The 16,542-nt window shown below is 43.2% G+C and overlaps 1 protein-coding gene across 3 annotated transcripts in view; it reads right to left on the bottom strand.

Moving 5' to 3' along the window:
• The window catches only part of AQR (aquarius intron-binding spliceosomal factor), a 2,539,865-nt gene that overhangs the window by 2,237,851 nt on the left and 285,472 nt on the right, over positions 1-16,542 (bottom strand). For all 3 annotated transcript variants that reach the window (XM_044073871.1, XM_044073874.1, XM_044073872.1), the window contains exon 8: positions 1,121-1,189. In XM_044073871.1, coding sequence (XP_043929806.1) covers positions 1,121-1,189 — 69 coding nt within the window. The remainder of the gene's footprint in view (positions 1-1,120; positions 1,190-16,542) is intronic.

The following is a 16,542-nucleotide window of genomic DNA, read 5'->3' as shown; positions in this document are numbered from 1 at the left end:
TTGTGAGAGAGAGAGAGAAATCAAATTTCACAGTGCTTGTGTTTGTCAGCTACCTGGAGCAGGGACACCAAGCACGGGCTCTGTGGTTTACACTGGGGTAAAGGTTACAAATAAAAACAAATGATGATGCAGGATTCTAGGGGAGGATTCTAGGGGAGGGAATTATAACGATCTAAGGTGACAGTCAAGGATACATTAGGTATTTATATGTCAGCAAATAATTAGGCTAGAGACAAGGGTTTGAGAAAAAGGAGAAAAGGAGTAGAGGGACCACTTTGGTTGCACAACGTTGGGGAGACTAGCGAGAAGGGTAAAATATAAGGTAAATAAGAGATGAAGGGGAGGGGGTGGGACACAATACAAGATAAGAAACCACAAAGGAGGTGAAGGGACTACAGAAACTGTCAAAAGGATAATGGCAGAGGAAATCAAGAAAGCATATTCTTTTAGTATACAGCAAAAGGGAAGACATGAAAGCATTCTTAGACATACTGAGCAAGAAAGTCGAGAAAAAATAGTGATATTGACTGAATATTTTGCCAGCCTTCATAAACAAAATTGAGGGCAAAGGGTCCATGCTGAAAGTGTGATAGGGCAGAGTTGGGAAAGGGGTGAAGACAACAAAAAAGTTCAAGTGGAGGTGAAAAGGAAAAGTACAGTCTTAACTGAGGTCAAGAAAGAAGACTAGCCAGGCTGTCTTCAGCAACACAGCAGACACTGACTTTATAGATCCCCTGAAGGAGATTTCTATCAAATCATGAGCTAATGTAGAAGTGTCTGAGGACAGGAAGATAGCAAGAGTAGCAACATTGTACAAGGAGGGAAAACATAAAAACACAAAAGGCTACAGACTGCTTACCATAACATATAGCAAGGAAAGTCATGTAAACTCCTGTCGGACAAACTCACTGCTTTTGTAAAATATAACAACCAATTCCTGATCCAGTTTTATGACTAGTTTACAACACAGATTATCACTGGAGTACTGACAGATGTGGTCCAGTTGGATATTCTGAAGACTTAAGTACTATATAAATCAATTAAGCTGATCACATAATATAAGTTGCAAAATCAGTAGTCAGTCACTAAAATGAAGGTATATGGGTATCACGGTTCGTACCTTTAGCAGACACACCCACATGGGCAGAGAAATGAGCTTCTGAACCTGTTCCCTGATAAGGTCCACCTCCTGTTATGGAACGAAACAAAGTGAAGAATATGAGTTTTAACTTTCTTTATTTGATCTGCATATTTCACATGCTGTAATTTTCAGTTTTAGTGTTTGCTATCTAACTTTTCCATGAAAGGTAAGGTGCATTACACTGAAATGCTGAATTCACAAAATATAAAAAGGATCAAAACAAAGGGGGACACCTGTCTGAGGCACTGGACAGACTTGCAAGCTATGTTATGAAAACTACAGCAAGAAAATGACTTAAAAGTGGCTTGAGTAAGGCAATGTTTTTCCCCACAAACAACTGTAATGTTTTATTACCTATGAGACAGAGCTCAGGTCTGCCCTGTTATTTCACATCTGAGATGAAAATAAGAGATGTGATGCAGAGTTCAGCAAAACACCCAAAATTACCAAAGACAGATTCATGCTGTAACAAGGACACAACATTGTGTCCACCAATACTAATCAAAGAACACCAAAGTGCCACCAATAATGATGTATGAAAAATTCAACAAAAAAACCCCAAAAAACATTTATATCTAACCCTATCTTACCTAGATAAACTAATGTTGCATAGTTGTGAGGAAAGTACATTTACCCTGAAACTGTCTATCTGTTCTTGCACCCAGTCAGTAGTATTCCATCCCTATATAAACAGAAAACTCAGACTGCAGCTTCAGTTCAAATCATTACCCCCTCCTAATAAATGCCCATGACACACAGGGATACAAATGGGGTGGATTGGATGGCTAGGCTTGTAAAAGCCCTGATGGTCATTAGCCTAGTATATGCCTATAAACTATAAACTGTAAAACACCATAACCAAATAAAACTTATGAAGGCAGAAAATACAATCATCCAAGAAGGAAACTATTTACACATGTACTACACTGTATATACTACAGACAGAAATAGTGAGCATACATTACAGCAAAAGCAAGACATACAAGTGTACATCTGCTATATACACCACTTTACAATAGAACACTGTCTTAACATCACCAACAAATTATACGTTTCCTTAATGGCACATGAAAACAACAAATACTTAAGTATATGATCTAGAATAGGGTCCTGTGCAGTGGGTAACAGTTGTAATTTCCTCTTCTAAGGACAGCCTCTCAATTCAAGTCCTTCCATTCTCTAACTTCTGCAAAAAGCAGCATTCATGTATCCTGCTAGCATGTCATGATGCCATATGCTAGCTACAGAAGACCATGCCTAGCTCCACACTCCCCTATGAAACTGCCCAAGCATAAATAGAAAAACAAATGACTAAAAAAAAATAAAGTCATCCATCCTCAAAGCAAGAGGACAGACCATTGAAACAAATGGGGGAGATGGAGAGGTAACAAGTACCCATGCACATGGTCCTTTTAAAGTTCAAATGACACGGTTAGCAATCACTTGCCTGTTATGTTCCTTTCTAGCACACTTTGTTGTGGGTAATGGCATCCTGCAGAGTGAATTTAAATGGGCCCTAGAAAACAACTCTGATAAGAAGGGTGCAAGACGTGATGGAATTCCAGCGGAGTTGATTAAAATCCTGTAAAAATTATACTGTTACCATACTGCATGCAATATGCCAGCAAATATGGAAAACGCGATAGTCGCCATTGTACTTGAAAACATCAAGTTATATTCCACCCCCACAAAAAGACAATGTTAAATAGGGATGGAATTATCAACCAAAACTTGCTTCACACACTAGCACAGTAACACTTAAGATCCTACAAGCCAGACTTCAATAACATACAGACCAAGAGTTCTAGAAAAAAACATCTACTTATGTTTTACAGACTATTCCAAAGTCTTGGACAATATAGACCATAGCAAACTGTAACAAGTTTGTAGATAAATGGAACACTGGTCACCTTCTTAGGAATCTGTGTGAAGATCAAGAAGCAACAATTAGAAATAAGTAATGAATAACTGCTTGCTTCAAGACTGGGAAAGAAGAGAGACAAGACTGTATGCTGTCAGCCTACTGAATTAATTCATAAGACAAATGCATCATGTAAAATGCTGGGTTACAGAACCAGATGTTGGAATGCTGGAATCAATATTGGAAATGAGAAACACAAATAACCAAAGATTTGTAGATGATGACTGAACATGAGGAATAACTTACAGATTAATGCGAAAGTAGAAAGAGCAAAAGATGGCATGCTGCCCAGTACAAAAAAACTCTCTGCAATTGTTTGCAGACGAAATGCAGACAGTGATCAATTTTCCTAGGCTCAAAGATCTCTGCATATGGTGACTGCAGTATTGAAATTAAAAGATGCTTTCTTCTTGACAGGAAAGCTATGGCAAATATGGATTAGATGCTAAAGTAAGTACAGTTGTGTAAGCAGCACATACCCACTGCGGCAGTAGCACTTAGGCAAAATGGGTTGTTTTCTGTCTGGGAAACAATAACCAACCAGCTTCACAAAGTTCTGGCCCCACCTGACTCCTTCACTCTGGACTGCTGATTGGCTAATCAGAAGGAGGGACATGAGCAGTCAGAGTAAATCTTTCAAGACTTTCTTGTCCATACATTAAAAGAAAAGCCCAACAATCCTGAATCAATTAGCTAATAACAGTAACATATAAAGCAGATACAAACATAGCCCTACTTTATACCCCAACCACAATTCTATATGAGTAGAGAATGGAGGGTGGGTGCAGCTACTGCAGCAGTGAGGAATTTGAACATCTACTGTTATGGGTAAACACAACTTAGTTTACTGTACTACGTTCATCATTCCCACTGCTACAGTAGTCCTTAGGCTATATGGGTTGAATATCAAATCCTATCCATTCTAGGATGAAGAAGGATATGGAACCAGAAGTTGCTGGAGAATGGCCCTAGCAATGTTTGACCTGTTTGTACCGTGTTGCTTAATGTTTTAATAAACTTCTGGCCCTGTTTGGTCCAGTTTGGTTTTAGTTCTACCTTTTGTCCACTATTTATATTTGGATGCTTGAACGTGGCAATTGTTTGGATAACCTTTGAACAAGAAAGGACTTATTTATTCCAGAGCTGCATAGCGGGATTTACCATTCTTCACCAGTGTGTGTCAACTTACCAGCACCATCCTGAATTGGAGAACTTTGTGAGTTTGTGTATGCGTTCCCAAGTTTAATGTTTGACCTGGACTTAGAAAAGGAATCCAGTCTATAATACCTTGTAAAAGTAGTAACAGAGGACCAAGCAACTGTCTCAAAAAAGCTTCTCAAGTTCATCCCTTTCCAGTATGCCATCAAAGAAGACTAATAGAATGTGCCTTGATACTGCCTGGAAATTTGCCATAATGAAGATAACAAAAAAAAAAGCATTCCATAAAGCATTCTATAGCTATGTCAAGAATCTCAATGGCAACACTCAGATCTGCTCTGAGTTACAACACAATGGCACTAAATATACAGAACCAACTGATATTGCCAACATCCGGGCAGATAGGTTCAGTGCTAATTTTACTCCCCTCTCACCCCCTACAGGACCCATCTCTATACCGGAAGAATGCAAAGTTCCTGTAATCACTGATGCACAGGTAAAAAAAAAAACACTCTCCAAAGCCAAGAACACAGCATCCATGGGACCTGACAATATCCCAGGCTGCGTTCTACACCAACTGCAGAACGAACTGGCACCCCACCTAAGTACCATGTTCAATCATAGCCTCACCTCGGGCTTTGTGCCCACAGAATGGCGCACCACGACAGTTATCCCACTCCACAAAGGAGGAGCCACAACGGACCCTGGGAACTACCGCCCCATTAGCCTGACGAGCCTGGTCTGCAAGGCCATGGAACGTATCATCATGGAACACATAAACAAAGACACTGGTAATCTCCAAACTCTGGACCCCACCCAGTTTGGGTTTGTAAAAGGCAGATCATGTCTCCTAAACCTGATAGACTTCTTTGAAGCAGTCACCAAAGCCACAGATGAGGGTAAGGGGATTCCCACAGCCTATCTACATCTCGCCAAAGCTTTCAACACCATCCCCCACTCTGGAATTATAGATAAACTCACTAAACTAGGTATAAATCCCCATGTCACAAGATGGGTTGCCAACTGGCTCACGGACAGAACTCATACTGTGAAAGTAGCAGACTCCAAATCCGACTTCAGACCAGTGACAAGTGGAGTACCACAGGGTTCAGTCCTGGGTCCTCTCCTGTTTGGTATCTACTTCTATGAAGTACAGGCTAACATAGAAGGTCTTTGGCTAATGAAGTTCGCAGATGACTGCAAACTAGGAGCCATAATCGAAACTCCTAACGATGTGGACATCCTACAAAAGGGCCTGACTGAGACAGACACCTGGTGTCAAAGCCATGGCCTGAAGCTCAATGCCAAAAACTGCATTGTCATCCCCTTTGGTAAAAACTCTGTACCCATGAACTACCACAAAGGTGATAGTCTACTTAACACCGAAAGTGTGATAACAGACCTTGGGACACAAGTGGACAGTAATCTCTCCTTTGATAATCACATCACCACAGTGGTCAGAAAATCCTTCTACATGGCACACCTCATCACAAAAGGTTTCTCATCCAGAAAAAAAGAGGTCATTCTCATCACTCATTAGACCCATTATAGAGTACAGCGCCCCTTTTGGTATGTACCTCACAAAACATCTACAATTGGAGAGGCCACAGAAATACCTCACAAACAGGATTACTGGCTTCAAACAGATGCCCTATGCAGACTGTCTCAAAGATCTCCAGCTTTACTCAGTCGCATATTGCCTACTCAGAGGCGATCTCTGCCTAACATACAAAGCTATGTCAAACCCAGAACTGTTGGACATGCTCCACTTAAAGAAATCCCAATCCCTCCGAGCTACACGCTTGTAGGGACCTAAACCTCATCACCACAATAAACAGAACATGCTGGAGGGATAGATTCCTGTCCCAGAGACTTCTCATACTCTGGAACAGACTACCCATCTAGATGATTGGATGGGAAATAGGAAATTCACCCCGGGGATCACTTCTGTGGCTCTGCTCGACAGGGGCACAGGAAAATAATTTTCATTGGGTGGCGAAAGCCAGGGTACCTTTTTGGCTAGGCTTATATAGGCCCTAGGGCCAATAGCCTAGTACCTACCTATGAACAATAGAAGAAAAAAATAGCTAAAGGACAACCGCTTGGATATTGTCTGTTTATAGCCACAAGGTATCCATTTTTTCCCCTGATAAGAACTAAATAGTTGGTCAGCTTTTCTAAGGGACTTAATTCTGTCACGATTGTACCTGAGCTGCCTATGCACATCCAAAGAAAAGATACCTTTTCTACATGGTTTTTAGTTTATGGGTGGAAAACTGGGAGACTGACGGCTTAACAATAAACTCTGAAATTACTTATGGCATGAATGAGAGGTTTACTCTTAAATAGATCCTATCCCTGTGAAAAATGACAGCCTGCAACTCAAATCTTCTTGCAGATGTCAGGGCAATAATGATTACAGTTTTCCAACAACCTTAATTCAGTCTGATGGGCAGGTTCAAAAAGTAACACAGTCAATTTCTTCAGCACATAGTTGAGTTCTCAAGGAGAAGCAGCATGTTTATGACAAGGTATCAGATGTAAAACTCCTTTCAGAAATTGCTTCACAACAGAGAAGAAAGAAAAGAATTCATTGGCAAATATACTGAAATGACCAGAGGAAAGTACACTAGTGGTACGATATTCCTGATGGGCCCCTGGTTATTGATTAGGCACCAATTAAAATCACTTCTACTTACCAATACAGGATTTTCTAGTAGCAGGTGTTCTTGCCTCTTTTAGTACCTGCTACATATCCTCATGAAATAAGTGCTTAAAAGGAATTAAAACTGAACCATCCAGGGAGACAGTTGAAGTTCATTGATAACTGGGGTACATCAAAAAAGAAGTTATGTTCTTACCATAATGTTCCATGTGGAGTGTTCATCTCACCGTTGTTCTTACACACGGGTTCTGAGCCGATCCTCGGCTCCGAGTCGGCCGCATAGCAAAGCTCTGCATCTTAGAGAAGCTCGAGACCAGGCTATATCCCACAATCCTCCCTGCCATTACTCAGATCTAGTTTGCAAGCAAACCAGACCAACCATAAACCTCAGGTGCTAAGGCTACACACAGCCACAAAAATCAGAGACACTATCTCACTGACAAATTAACTAAGGGTAGCGAAATATACCCCATGAGGTAAGAAACAATATACCCGGAAGGGGTTAAGGCATGTCGACTAGACTCTAGTCCTACTCGTTCTTCCAAACACGTGAGGGAGGGAATGTAAGAACAAAGGCGAGATGAACACTCCACATGGAATGTTATGGTAAGAACATAACTTCTTTATGTGAGAGTGTTCAATCTCGCCATTTGCTCTTACACACGGGTAGCGTCCCTAGCTCCGTCACCCCGAGTGACTCATGGAAGAACATTCCTAAGCACAGTGGAACCAAAAGATGTCCTGTCTTTGGAGGCTTTGTCAACCCTATAATGAGCGATGAAAGTATGTGGTTTAGACCACGTGGCTGCTGCACAAATCGTGTCCAAAGGCAGACGAGCTGTATGAGCCAAGGAAGTGGAAACGGATCTGGTAGAATGGCCCTTAGGTTTGGTAGGCAAGGCCTGATTCGACTTAGAATATACAAAGGCTATACAATCAGTAAGCCATTTAGAAAGTGTACGTTTTGTAACTGCCATGCCCTTTTTATTGTCTGCAAACGTGACAAAAAGCTGATCTGTTTTCCTGTAATCTTTAGTCCTGTCCAAATAAAATCTTAGTTGTCTGTGGACATCTAACTTGTGCAGCATATGCTCCAACTTGCTGGTATGGTTTTTGAAAAAGGTAGGGAGTTCTATGGACTGATTAATATTCGTGACAGAACATACCTTAGGAAGGAAAGACGGATTTGTTCGCAAGGAGATTCTATCTGGGTGGAAAATTAAGTAAGGCGGTTTGACTGATAGTGCTTGCAGCTCTGAAACTCTTCGAGCTGAAGTAACAGCTACAAGAAAAAGTGTCTTCCACGACAAGAACTTCAGGAGGCAAGAAGAGGCTGGTTCAAAGGGTGGCAACATTAGTTGCGACAATAACAAATTTAAATTCCATGGGAATAAAGGGTCTCTGACGGGCGGTCGAAGATGGAAGGATCCTTTCATAAAAGCTTTACAAAGCCTGTGGGACATAATAGGAGAACCGTCCTCACCAACATGGTAGTTGGATATGGCCGCCAACTGTACTCTTAGTGTGGAAGTAGAGGCTCCTTTGTGAAAAAGGATGGATAGAAATTCTAGAACTTTATGTAAAGGAGCTACTAGGGGGTCCAAGTGTTGGCTAGATGCCCAGTATACAAAGCGTTTCCATTTACTCCTATAGAGTTTTGTAGTGGAAGCCTTATGAGAGGCAACCAGAATGCGTTGAACTGCCGGAGAAAGTAGATCAGACCTGGCTAGGCATGGAAGTGGAGCAGCCAAGCTGCTAGTTTGAAGGATAGAAGAGACGGGTGAGGAACTCCCGACGAATGGGTCAGTAGATCTGGTACTGGGTCCAGGATCCACAGTTCCTCTGTTTGATGGGCTCGAAGAAAGGGGAACCATATCTGTCGAGGCCAGAATGGGGCTATGAGTATAACTGTCCTTTCCAGGTTCCTGGCTTTCTGAAGAAATTTGGGAATCAAGGAGGTAGGTGGAAATGAATATAGGAGACCCGGGGGCCAATCGTGTATCAGTGCGTCCCTGGGGACATCCCCCGGAGGGGGTAGAAGGGCAAAATAGCTTCTGCATTTGGTATTCATCGGGGAAGCAAATAGATCGCAACAAGGCTGGCCCCATCTGCGGAAAATTCTTTCCGCCACCTGTAGCTTGAGGGACCACTCGTGAGGTAACAGGATGGCTCTGCTCAACCTGTCCGCAATGACGTTGGATGACCCCGGGATGTGCGTTGCTATCAGAAAGCGACCCGTGGACTCTGCCCATTGCCAAATTCTCATGGCCTCTCTGCATAATGGGTAAGATCTGGTTCCCCCCTGTTTGTTTATGTACCAGACTACAGACATGTTGTCTGTCTGAACTGCTACTGTTCCTAGAGGTAGGAGGGTTTGAAAGTGTGGCAACACCAGGAACACCGCCGTCATTTCCAGAACACTTATGTGCAGGTTGTACTCCATGTTGGACCATTCCCTTGGACTGTTCTTCCCTGAAATAGTCCCCCCCACCCTATCAGAGAAGCATCCGTGGTTATCGTGGCCGTCGGATTGGGTAGAACAAATGGACGACCCATAGTGAGATCTTGACTGTACACCCACCATGAGAGGTCTCGTTTGCAAGAATCTGTTATCAGAATCTCGTGCGCTAGGGGTAACTGCTGGAACGACCACTGCGTGAACAGCAGCCATTGGAGGAGCCTCATGTGCAATCCCCCAATAGGGACTGCAATCAGGGACGCTGCCATGAGTCCCAAAACCTTCAAGACTAGTTTGGCCGGGGCTTTCCTGCTTTGCAGTAGAAGAAGAACCTGTTCGTTGAGGGATGAAGCCCTTATTGGAGGGAGCTTTAGTGTTAAACGTGTGTCTAGGTCTGCTCCGATGAACGAAATATGCTGTGAGGGCAGTAAGGCAGATTTTTCGAAGTTTATAGAAATCCCTAGGTGGGAACAAAGGTTGACTGTGTAGTCTCTGGCTTGTATGAGGCGATGCTTGGTGGTGGCGGTGAGGAGCCAGTCGTCCAGATAGGGAAACACCCGGAATTCTAGACGTCTCAAGTGAGACGCTACCACTGCCATGCATTTGGTGAATACCCTGGGGGCTGAGGTGAGCCCAAAGGGCAGGGCTCGAAATTGAAAGTGACTGGCTCCCAGCCGGAAGCGCAGGTGATCTCTGGACGGTCTGGCCATTTTGATGTGGTAGTACGCGTCCTTGAGATCTATCGAGCACATCCAGTCGTCCTTCTGTAAAAATGGAAGGATCGATTGAAGCGTGAGCATCCGGAACTTTTCCTTCTTCACGAAGGTATTGAGATTGCTGAGATCCAAAATCAGTCTCCAGTCCCCTGTCTTTTTTGGAACTAAAAAGAACCTTGAGTAAGTTCCGGATCCTTTTTGGTCCGCCGGGACTGGCTGGATGACTCTTTTTTCGAGCAGCTTTGAAATTTCTATTGCTGCTGGGCCTCGCAGATGGGGTGGCGCATCTGGAAAACTTCTTTGTTGGGGTGGAGTTGACATGAAGGGGATTTTGTATCCTCTGGTTACAATGCTTTTTTTACCCAAGAGTCCGAGGTGAGAGTTAGCCAGGCCTGTGGGTATAAAGCCAAGCGACCCCCGACTGCCTCCAGAGCAGGACAGTCGGGCCCCCGTTCAGGAGTGCTGGAAAGGCTTACCAGGGACAGGATCCCTGTCGCCTTGGTTCTGCGGACCCCCTCTGCCGCCGGGGCGACGTCTTCCATTTCTGCCCCCCCCTGCCTCTGGGGGGGGGTCACTCTGTGTGGCCTGGAAAGATCCCCGAGTTTTACGGAACCACATTTTTCTGGCTCGTTGCCCTTTGGGGTACGGTCTAGTTGGAGTGGAAAAATGGACTCTGACAGCAGACAGAGTCTTTCCTTCTTGCTCACACCGAGTTAGTGTCTCCTTCACTTTGGGCCCAAAGAGAGTGGCACCATCAAAGGGGGCGCTGGCGAAGGAAGACTTGAAGGCTTCCGCAAATGAGCAAAGCCACATCCAGGATTGTCTTCGTAGAGCAATCGCTGAAGCTGCAGCTCTACTCGATCCTTCAGCCACATACGAGATGAGCCTCATGGATGAGTTCACTATGGAGGTAAGGGTGTTAAGCTGTGCTGTTACCTTATCTGAAACAGCAGCATCTGTATTACCCTGGAGGGTATCTCCCAGCTCCTTGATAAGATCCCTCTGCAGACGTGTAAAATGTGTCAAATAGTTCAGCGAACGCATGGAAAAAGTCGCTGAACTAAAAACGCACTTCCCATATCTGTCCATAGTCCTAGAATCCTTATTAGGAGGATGAACAGAGGAGGAAGACTCAGACATCTCCTTTTTAGTGGCTGCAGCCACTACCATAGCGTCGACCGGGACTCCCTTGGTGAGATAAACCTTGTCCTGGGGGGCGGTGATAAATCTGCTTGGTTTTCGAAGGACCGGTTCCACTGTGTCCGGTGTCTCCCACGCCCTTCGAGCAATTAAATCCATTAATTCATCGAAGAGTGGAGTAACCCAGGAGGTAGAAGGTTGAGCACCAAAAGCCTTCAGCAACACCGACTCGTCCTCAGTGGGGGCTAGGGACTGCCAATCACCCCTCTGTTTTAAGATCTCCAAGATGTCCGCAAATGAGACATCCTCAGAGGGGGATTTTGGGGACCCCTCTGCCTCATCCAAGTCAGTGTCAGATGTTAGAGATTCCTGTGGGGAATCCAAGTGCCTCCACTTGCACAGTCTTTTCCTCGGAACCTCATCGGAGGGGGCTTCCGGTGAGGCCTCCTAGGAACAGGGGGTACCCTCTGGGGGTGTCTGAGGCAATGGTGCTCTACGTTTTGAATGGGTCGCGGGGGCAGAAACAGAGAGCAGCCCCTTACGGGAGGGAGAAGACGCCTCCGATGAAGTGGTTGTCTGTGCAGACAAAACCTTCCTCATAAGGTCAAAAACCCCTGAACCCCGGGCCGAGGACTCCTCCGGTTCCGAAGAACATGGAAGGATCCCAGACACGGGGGCCGTGGGCCTCGACCCAGAGGACGGAGCCGAGCCAATCTGCACCGAGGCCCCGAGAGGGAGAGTCAGCACGACTCTCGGTCCCGGAACAGAGGAGAGATCGTCGACTCCGCGACTCACCTACAGGTTCCGAAGGAATCGAAGTCAATGGTGTCGACCGTGCAATGGACGGTTTCGGCACCGAGGGCTCCACTATCATCGGCTCATCCTCTCCCGGCTCCGAAGACTGGATGGGTCTCGAAGGAGGACCTGTTGGAGATAAAGGGAGGCCTTCTAGTTTCGACACCAATTGGGAGGAAACTGCAATCAACTTGGAAAGGGCCGTGTTCTCCATAAGTTTTTGCACGACACGATCCACATCTGTATCGGATAACGGTCTGGAAAATCGGGTCGAAGGGGCCGAAGATGGCACCGACCGAAGAATGGAAGGTGGCAGTAGCTCCGACACCGGTTCCAAGACCTGGGGCTCAGTGAAAGACAAACGTTCGACGCTCGGCCCCGAAGTCTGTGGAACCGCCGAACGAACTTTCGAAGATGAACTTGGAGCCGATGACATGGGCTCCGACATCTTCGACCCCTTCGAGGACTTAGAAGCCTGGTCCGACTTGTCCAAAGCCTCCTGGAAGACAGGCTTAAGTAGTCCCCTATCTATAAGTTTCCTGCGTCTATCTGTCATGACCCTCCCGCTGAAGGAATGGCATATAGAGCAATCCTCTTGCAGGTGGAGAGGGCCAAGACAGTAGACGCAGGAAGTGTGGTTGTCAGTGATGGACATTTTCTGCCCACACTGACATCTTTTAAAACCGGATTTGGGTTTTTCTGACATAACCGGTAGTAAGACACTATGAAAAAATTCTAAAACACTAGCTATAATAAGTAATAAGTATAAGAAATTATTTATATATGTATATATATATTGCTATAAGTGGGTAAGAAGAGGTAGGCCACAAAAGGGGACCTAGAAAAAGTGACAGGACTAATTACAATAACACACACACACACACACTCTAGTACTAATCAAAAACTAACTTCTAAAGAACTATAAGAACTTTTAAAACTGAAAAGATAAGAATCTTATCCAAATATAACAAAATTCTCTCTGGTCCGAGCTCTCGTCGATGTGATCCGTTGCAGTAGCAAACTAGATCCGAGTAATGGCAGGGAGGATTGTGGGATATAGCCTGGTCTCAAGCTTCTCTAAGATGCAGAGCTTTGCTATGCGGCCGACTCGGAGCCGAGGATCGGCTCCGAACCCGTGTGTAAGAACAAACGGCGAGATTGAACACTCTCACATCTACCCTTTTCTTGTGTGAACCGATCCAGTCTATGAAAAAGCTTGTGGTAATTACCCTTGACCAATTTCATAAGAAGGGGGAACTAATGTTGCTTGAGCCAAAAGAGGATCACCAAAATGATTGTTGGGGTATCCTTCTGAAGCTTCAGAATTAGCCTGGATACCAGTGGAAACATGACAATGCACAAAGGAACATTCCCTTCCAAGAGAATGAAAATGTATCTATTTTTCAGACTTGCTTGCAAGGAGCCCTACAACAAAGCTTGTTTAGCTGTCTGCTTTGAAAGGAGGTGATCTGATCTATTTGAGGTTGTCTTACAACTGGAACAATTCCTAGAAGTCTCCCTCACTCAGTTTCCATTTGTGAGAGTCTGTCCTGGCCCTTCTCAGCTTGCCTGACACAATGTTTTGCTATGCAAAAATGAAAGATGCATGCAAGGTTAGAGGACAATTCTGATGAAGTTTCTGCTTATAAGAAATGAAAGAGCTTAACTTCTGTTTTTTGTAACCTGAGTTTGATTTTTTGGGGGGGATTTTACTATTAAACATTTTTATTTCAAGCCAAATTTGTTGAACTTTTTGCCTACCAGTTGCTTCTACGTAGACACTTTTGGTTTGGATTTCTGTGTTTTTCCAGTTTGATTCTTCTTAACTCTAGCTCTCCCAATGTGAAAAGAGAAACTCAAAAGAGAAGGCCAGTAGACGTTTGCATTTATGGGTAAATTTCAGTAAATGGTTAGTAAATGTACTGCCTGGATGCCAGGAAAAATGAAATACAGAGCACTTGGAAAAAAAATCAGCTACAAAAAGTGAGGAAGAAACACTGACTGGGGAAAGTTCTACAACTGTTCAGCAAACAGCAATGCAGCCTCTAGACATGGCTTCCAGTACCCTACAGGAAGATACAAGGCAACTGCACACAGACCTGGTTAAAATAAATGAAACACTGATGGAGTATATCAACATAAGCAACAAAAGGCTAGAAACATTGGAAGAAGCCTTAAAAAGATACTCAGATGAGGTGATAAAGCTGCAAAAATCAGAGGTTGGAATGAAGAAAAGGCTGACTGAATACGAGACTGCTCAGGAAGAAATGTTTAAAAAATAATAGAATTAGAAGATAGAGCCCATAGGGAAAACCTCAGATTTTCAGCTATACCACAGAAGCTGGAAGGAGCAGACTGCATTAATTTTATAAAAGTGCAAATAAGCAACTGTAGTGGTATTCCACAGTAGGAGTTCGTAGTTGAAAGGGCACATTGTATGTATGCTCTAAACCTGGCTATTAGAAAGCAACCAAGATGTGTAATATTAAAGATGCAATCCTACCAGTAGGAGGAGTTGATTCTGACAAAACTGTGGAAGAAGGACAAAATACTAAAAGTGGGAGACAGCACAGTGCTTGTGGAGAATGATTACTCATGTACACTAGGTGGAAGAGAAGAAAATTAATTCCACTATACAGGGAATGTTGAGATGCAGGTGTGAGATTCAAACTGCTATACCCAGCTGTCTAAAGGTATTCTTCCATGAAGGGACAAAATCCTTTTTTGATGAAGTACATGCTAAGGAGGAACTATAAAAGTTTATTCAACAAAAAGTGAGATGTGAAAAAGGAGATTCTGCTTCTTGTTCTTCTGCTAATAAAGACTGCAGTGAGATTGTACCTGTGAAACTTCTTCCACGGTTTCAATGGAAAACGGTGGAGAGAAGGTAGGGAGCACAACAGTTGATTACAAGGGTTAAGAGTACGTTGGAAATGAAGCAGAGACAGGATCTGGGAGATGGAGATGAACAGTAATAAAATTAGTAAAAATGTGGGATTACAATGCAATAACTATATTTGTGAAGTATTACAGAACAAGAAAATATGGAAATATTGGACGTTTTCATAATTTGTTGGACTTCTGGAGGAATCTAAAGTAAATGCCCTACTTCATGTCATTAAAATTCAAAAAATGCTTTGAGGAGGTGAAGATCGGGAGAAAGTTAACTGTAAGCAACGAAAATATTTTTTAATAGATACTGCGGTGGTGGTGCTGCGGTAGCGTTGATGCCTCATAGTAATACGTTGTCCTGTTCGATTCTCAGCTAGAGCGTCTTCTGTGTGGAGACATGCGTGAATGGGCGCACCTTCGTTGAAGGTTGTGCGTCAGGGCCGGCAACTCGGCACATAAAAATGTACTACCAATCATTAGCGGACCAGAGTTCCGCTGTGACAACCCCAAACCGGGAAAAGCCGAAAGACACAACAACTATTTGTGTAGTGTATGTTTTTTTTTGCATGCTATAAAGTAAAGTTTCTCAGTTATTGTTAAGTGAAATGGATATTGTAACTTTGTAAATAGGTGTTGCGGTTCTCTTTTTTCCTTTCTTTCTCCCTTCTCTCTTTCTTCTTGTTCAGTTTTAAGAAATGCAGACAATGCAATGTATATATATATATATATATATATATATATATAAAAAAAAAAAGCCTGGTTAAAAGAGCATGACTAAAGAAAAAAATAATGTGCTTTTCCTCATTCTTGCATGGGGGAATGGCTGGATTACGGACATTAGACTGATTTACTAACAACTTTAAAGAGAAAGCAAGTAACTAAAAAAGAACACTGAATATCATGAGGCTTTTTACCTAGCAAATGATTGTATGCTTAGTAGCAATTCTGTAGCTCGTTCTCAAATCTCCATGGAAATAATCTGACAAAGAGAAAATGACTGTATGGTTCTCAAGTCTCCATGGAGAAAATCTGATAATGAGAAATTGGTTGTCTAGTTCTCATGTCTCCATGGACACATTCTAATAAAGAGAAACTGGTTATAGCCTGGTGAAGAGGGACTGGATGGGAAAAAAAAGAAGAGAGAAACTGTTAGCAGATAATGTTCTCTGAAAACATACAGGGGATTTCCCAGCTGGGAGAGCTATAAAGATTAGACAAACCAGACAGCACTTAGTAGACATACAGGCTATATCATGCGTCTTAGCATGAGTAACCTTTCTTTTAGGTTAACTCAAGTTATGAATGTGGCTGCCCCTCTAGGACAACTGTTCCTATAAAGAGGATAAACTTCAATATTTGAAGATTTACATGATGGTTTTTTTTGTGTTAGTATTAAATTAATAGGTTTTTGGGGGGGCATTGGTGGGTTTGTTTTTTTGTTTGAGGGATTTCAATAAAACAAAAAGTTTTCCAAGATGTGACATAGGCTCAAATGGACTTGACAAGAAACAATTATATAAAAGTTCAATCTGCCAAACAGTTTGTGCATGTAACACAAAAGCTGGAATTAGACATTTAACAGAAAAGGTGTTATACATAAAAGGTCGGATTAAGAACTTTTTTATACAGCTATGCTTTCTGTAATGTCTTTAAATG

Source organism: Protopterus annectens, chromosome 6.part0 (genome assembly GCF_019279795.1).
Source record: "Protopterus annectens isolate FY-2018-M chromosome 6.part0, PAN1.0, whole genome shotgun sequence".
In the NCBI taxonomy this organism is placed as follows: domain Eukaryota; kingdom Metazoa; phylum Chordata; order Ceratodontiformes; family Protopteridae; genus Protopterus; species Protopterus annectens.
The sequence above is the reverse complement of the archived record's forward strand: the minus strand, read 5'-3'. Positions and strand labels throughout refer to the sequence as shown.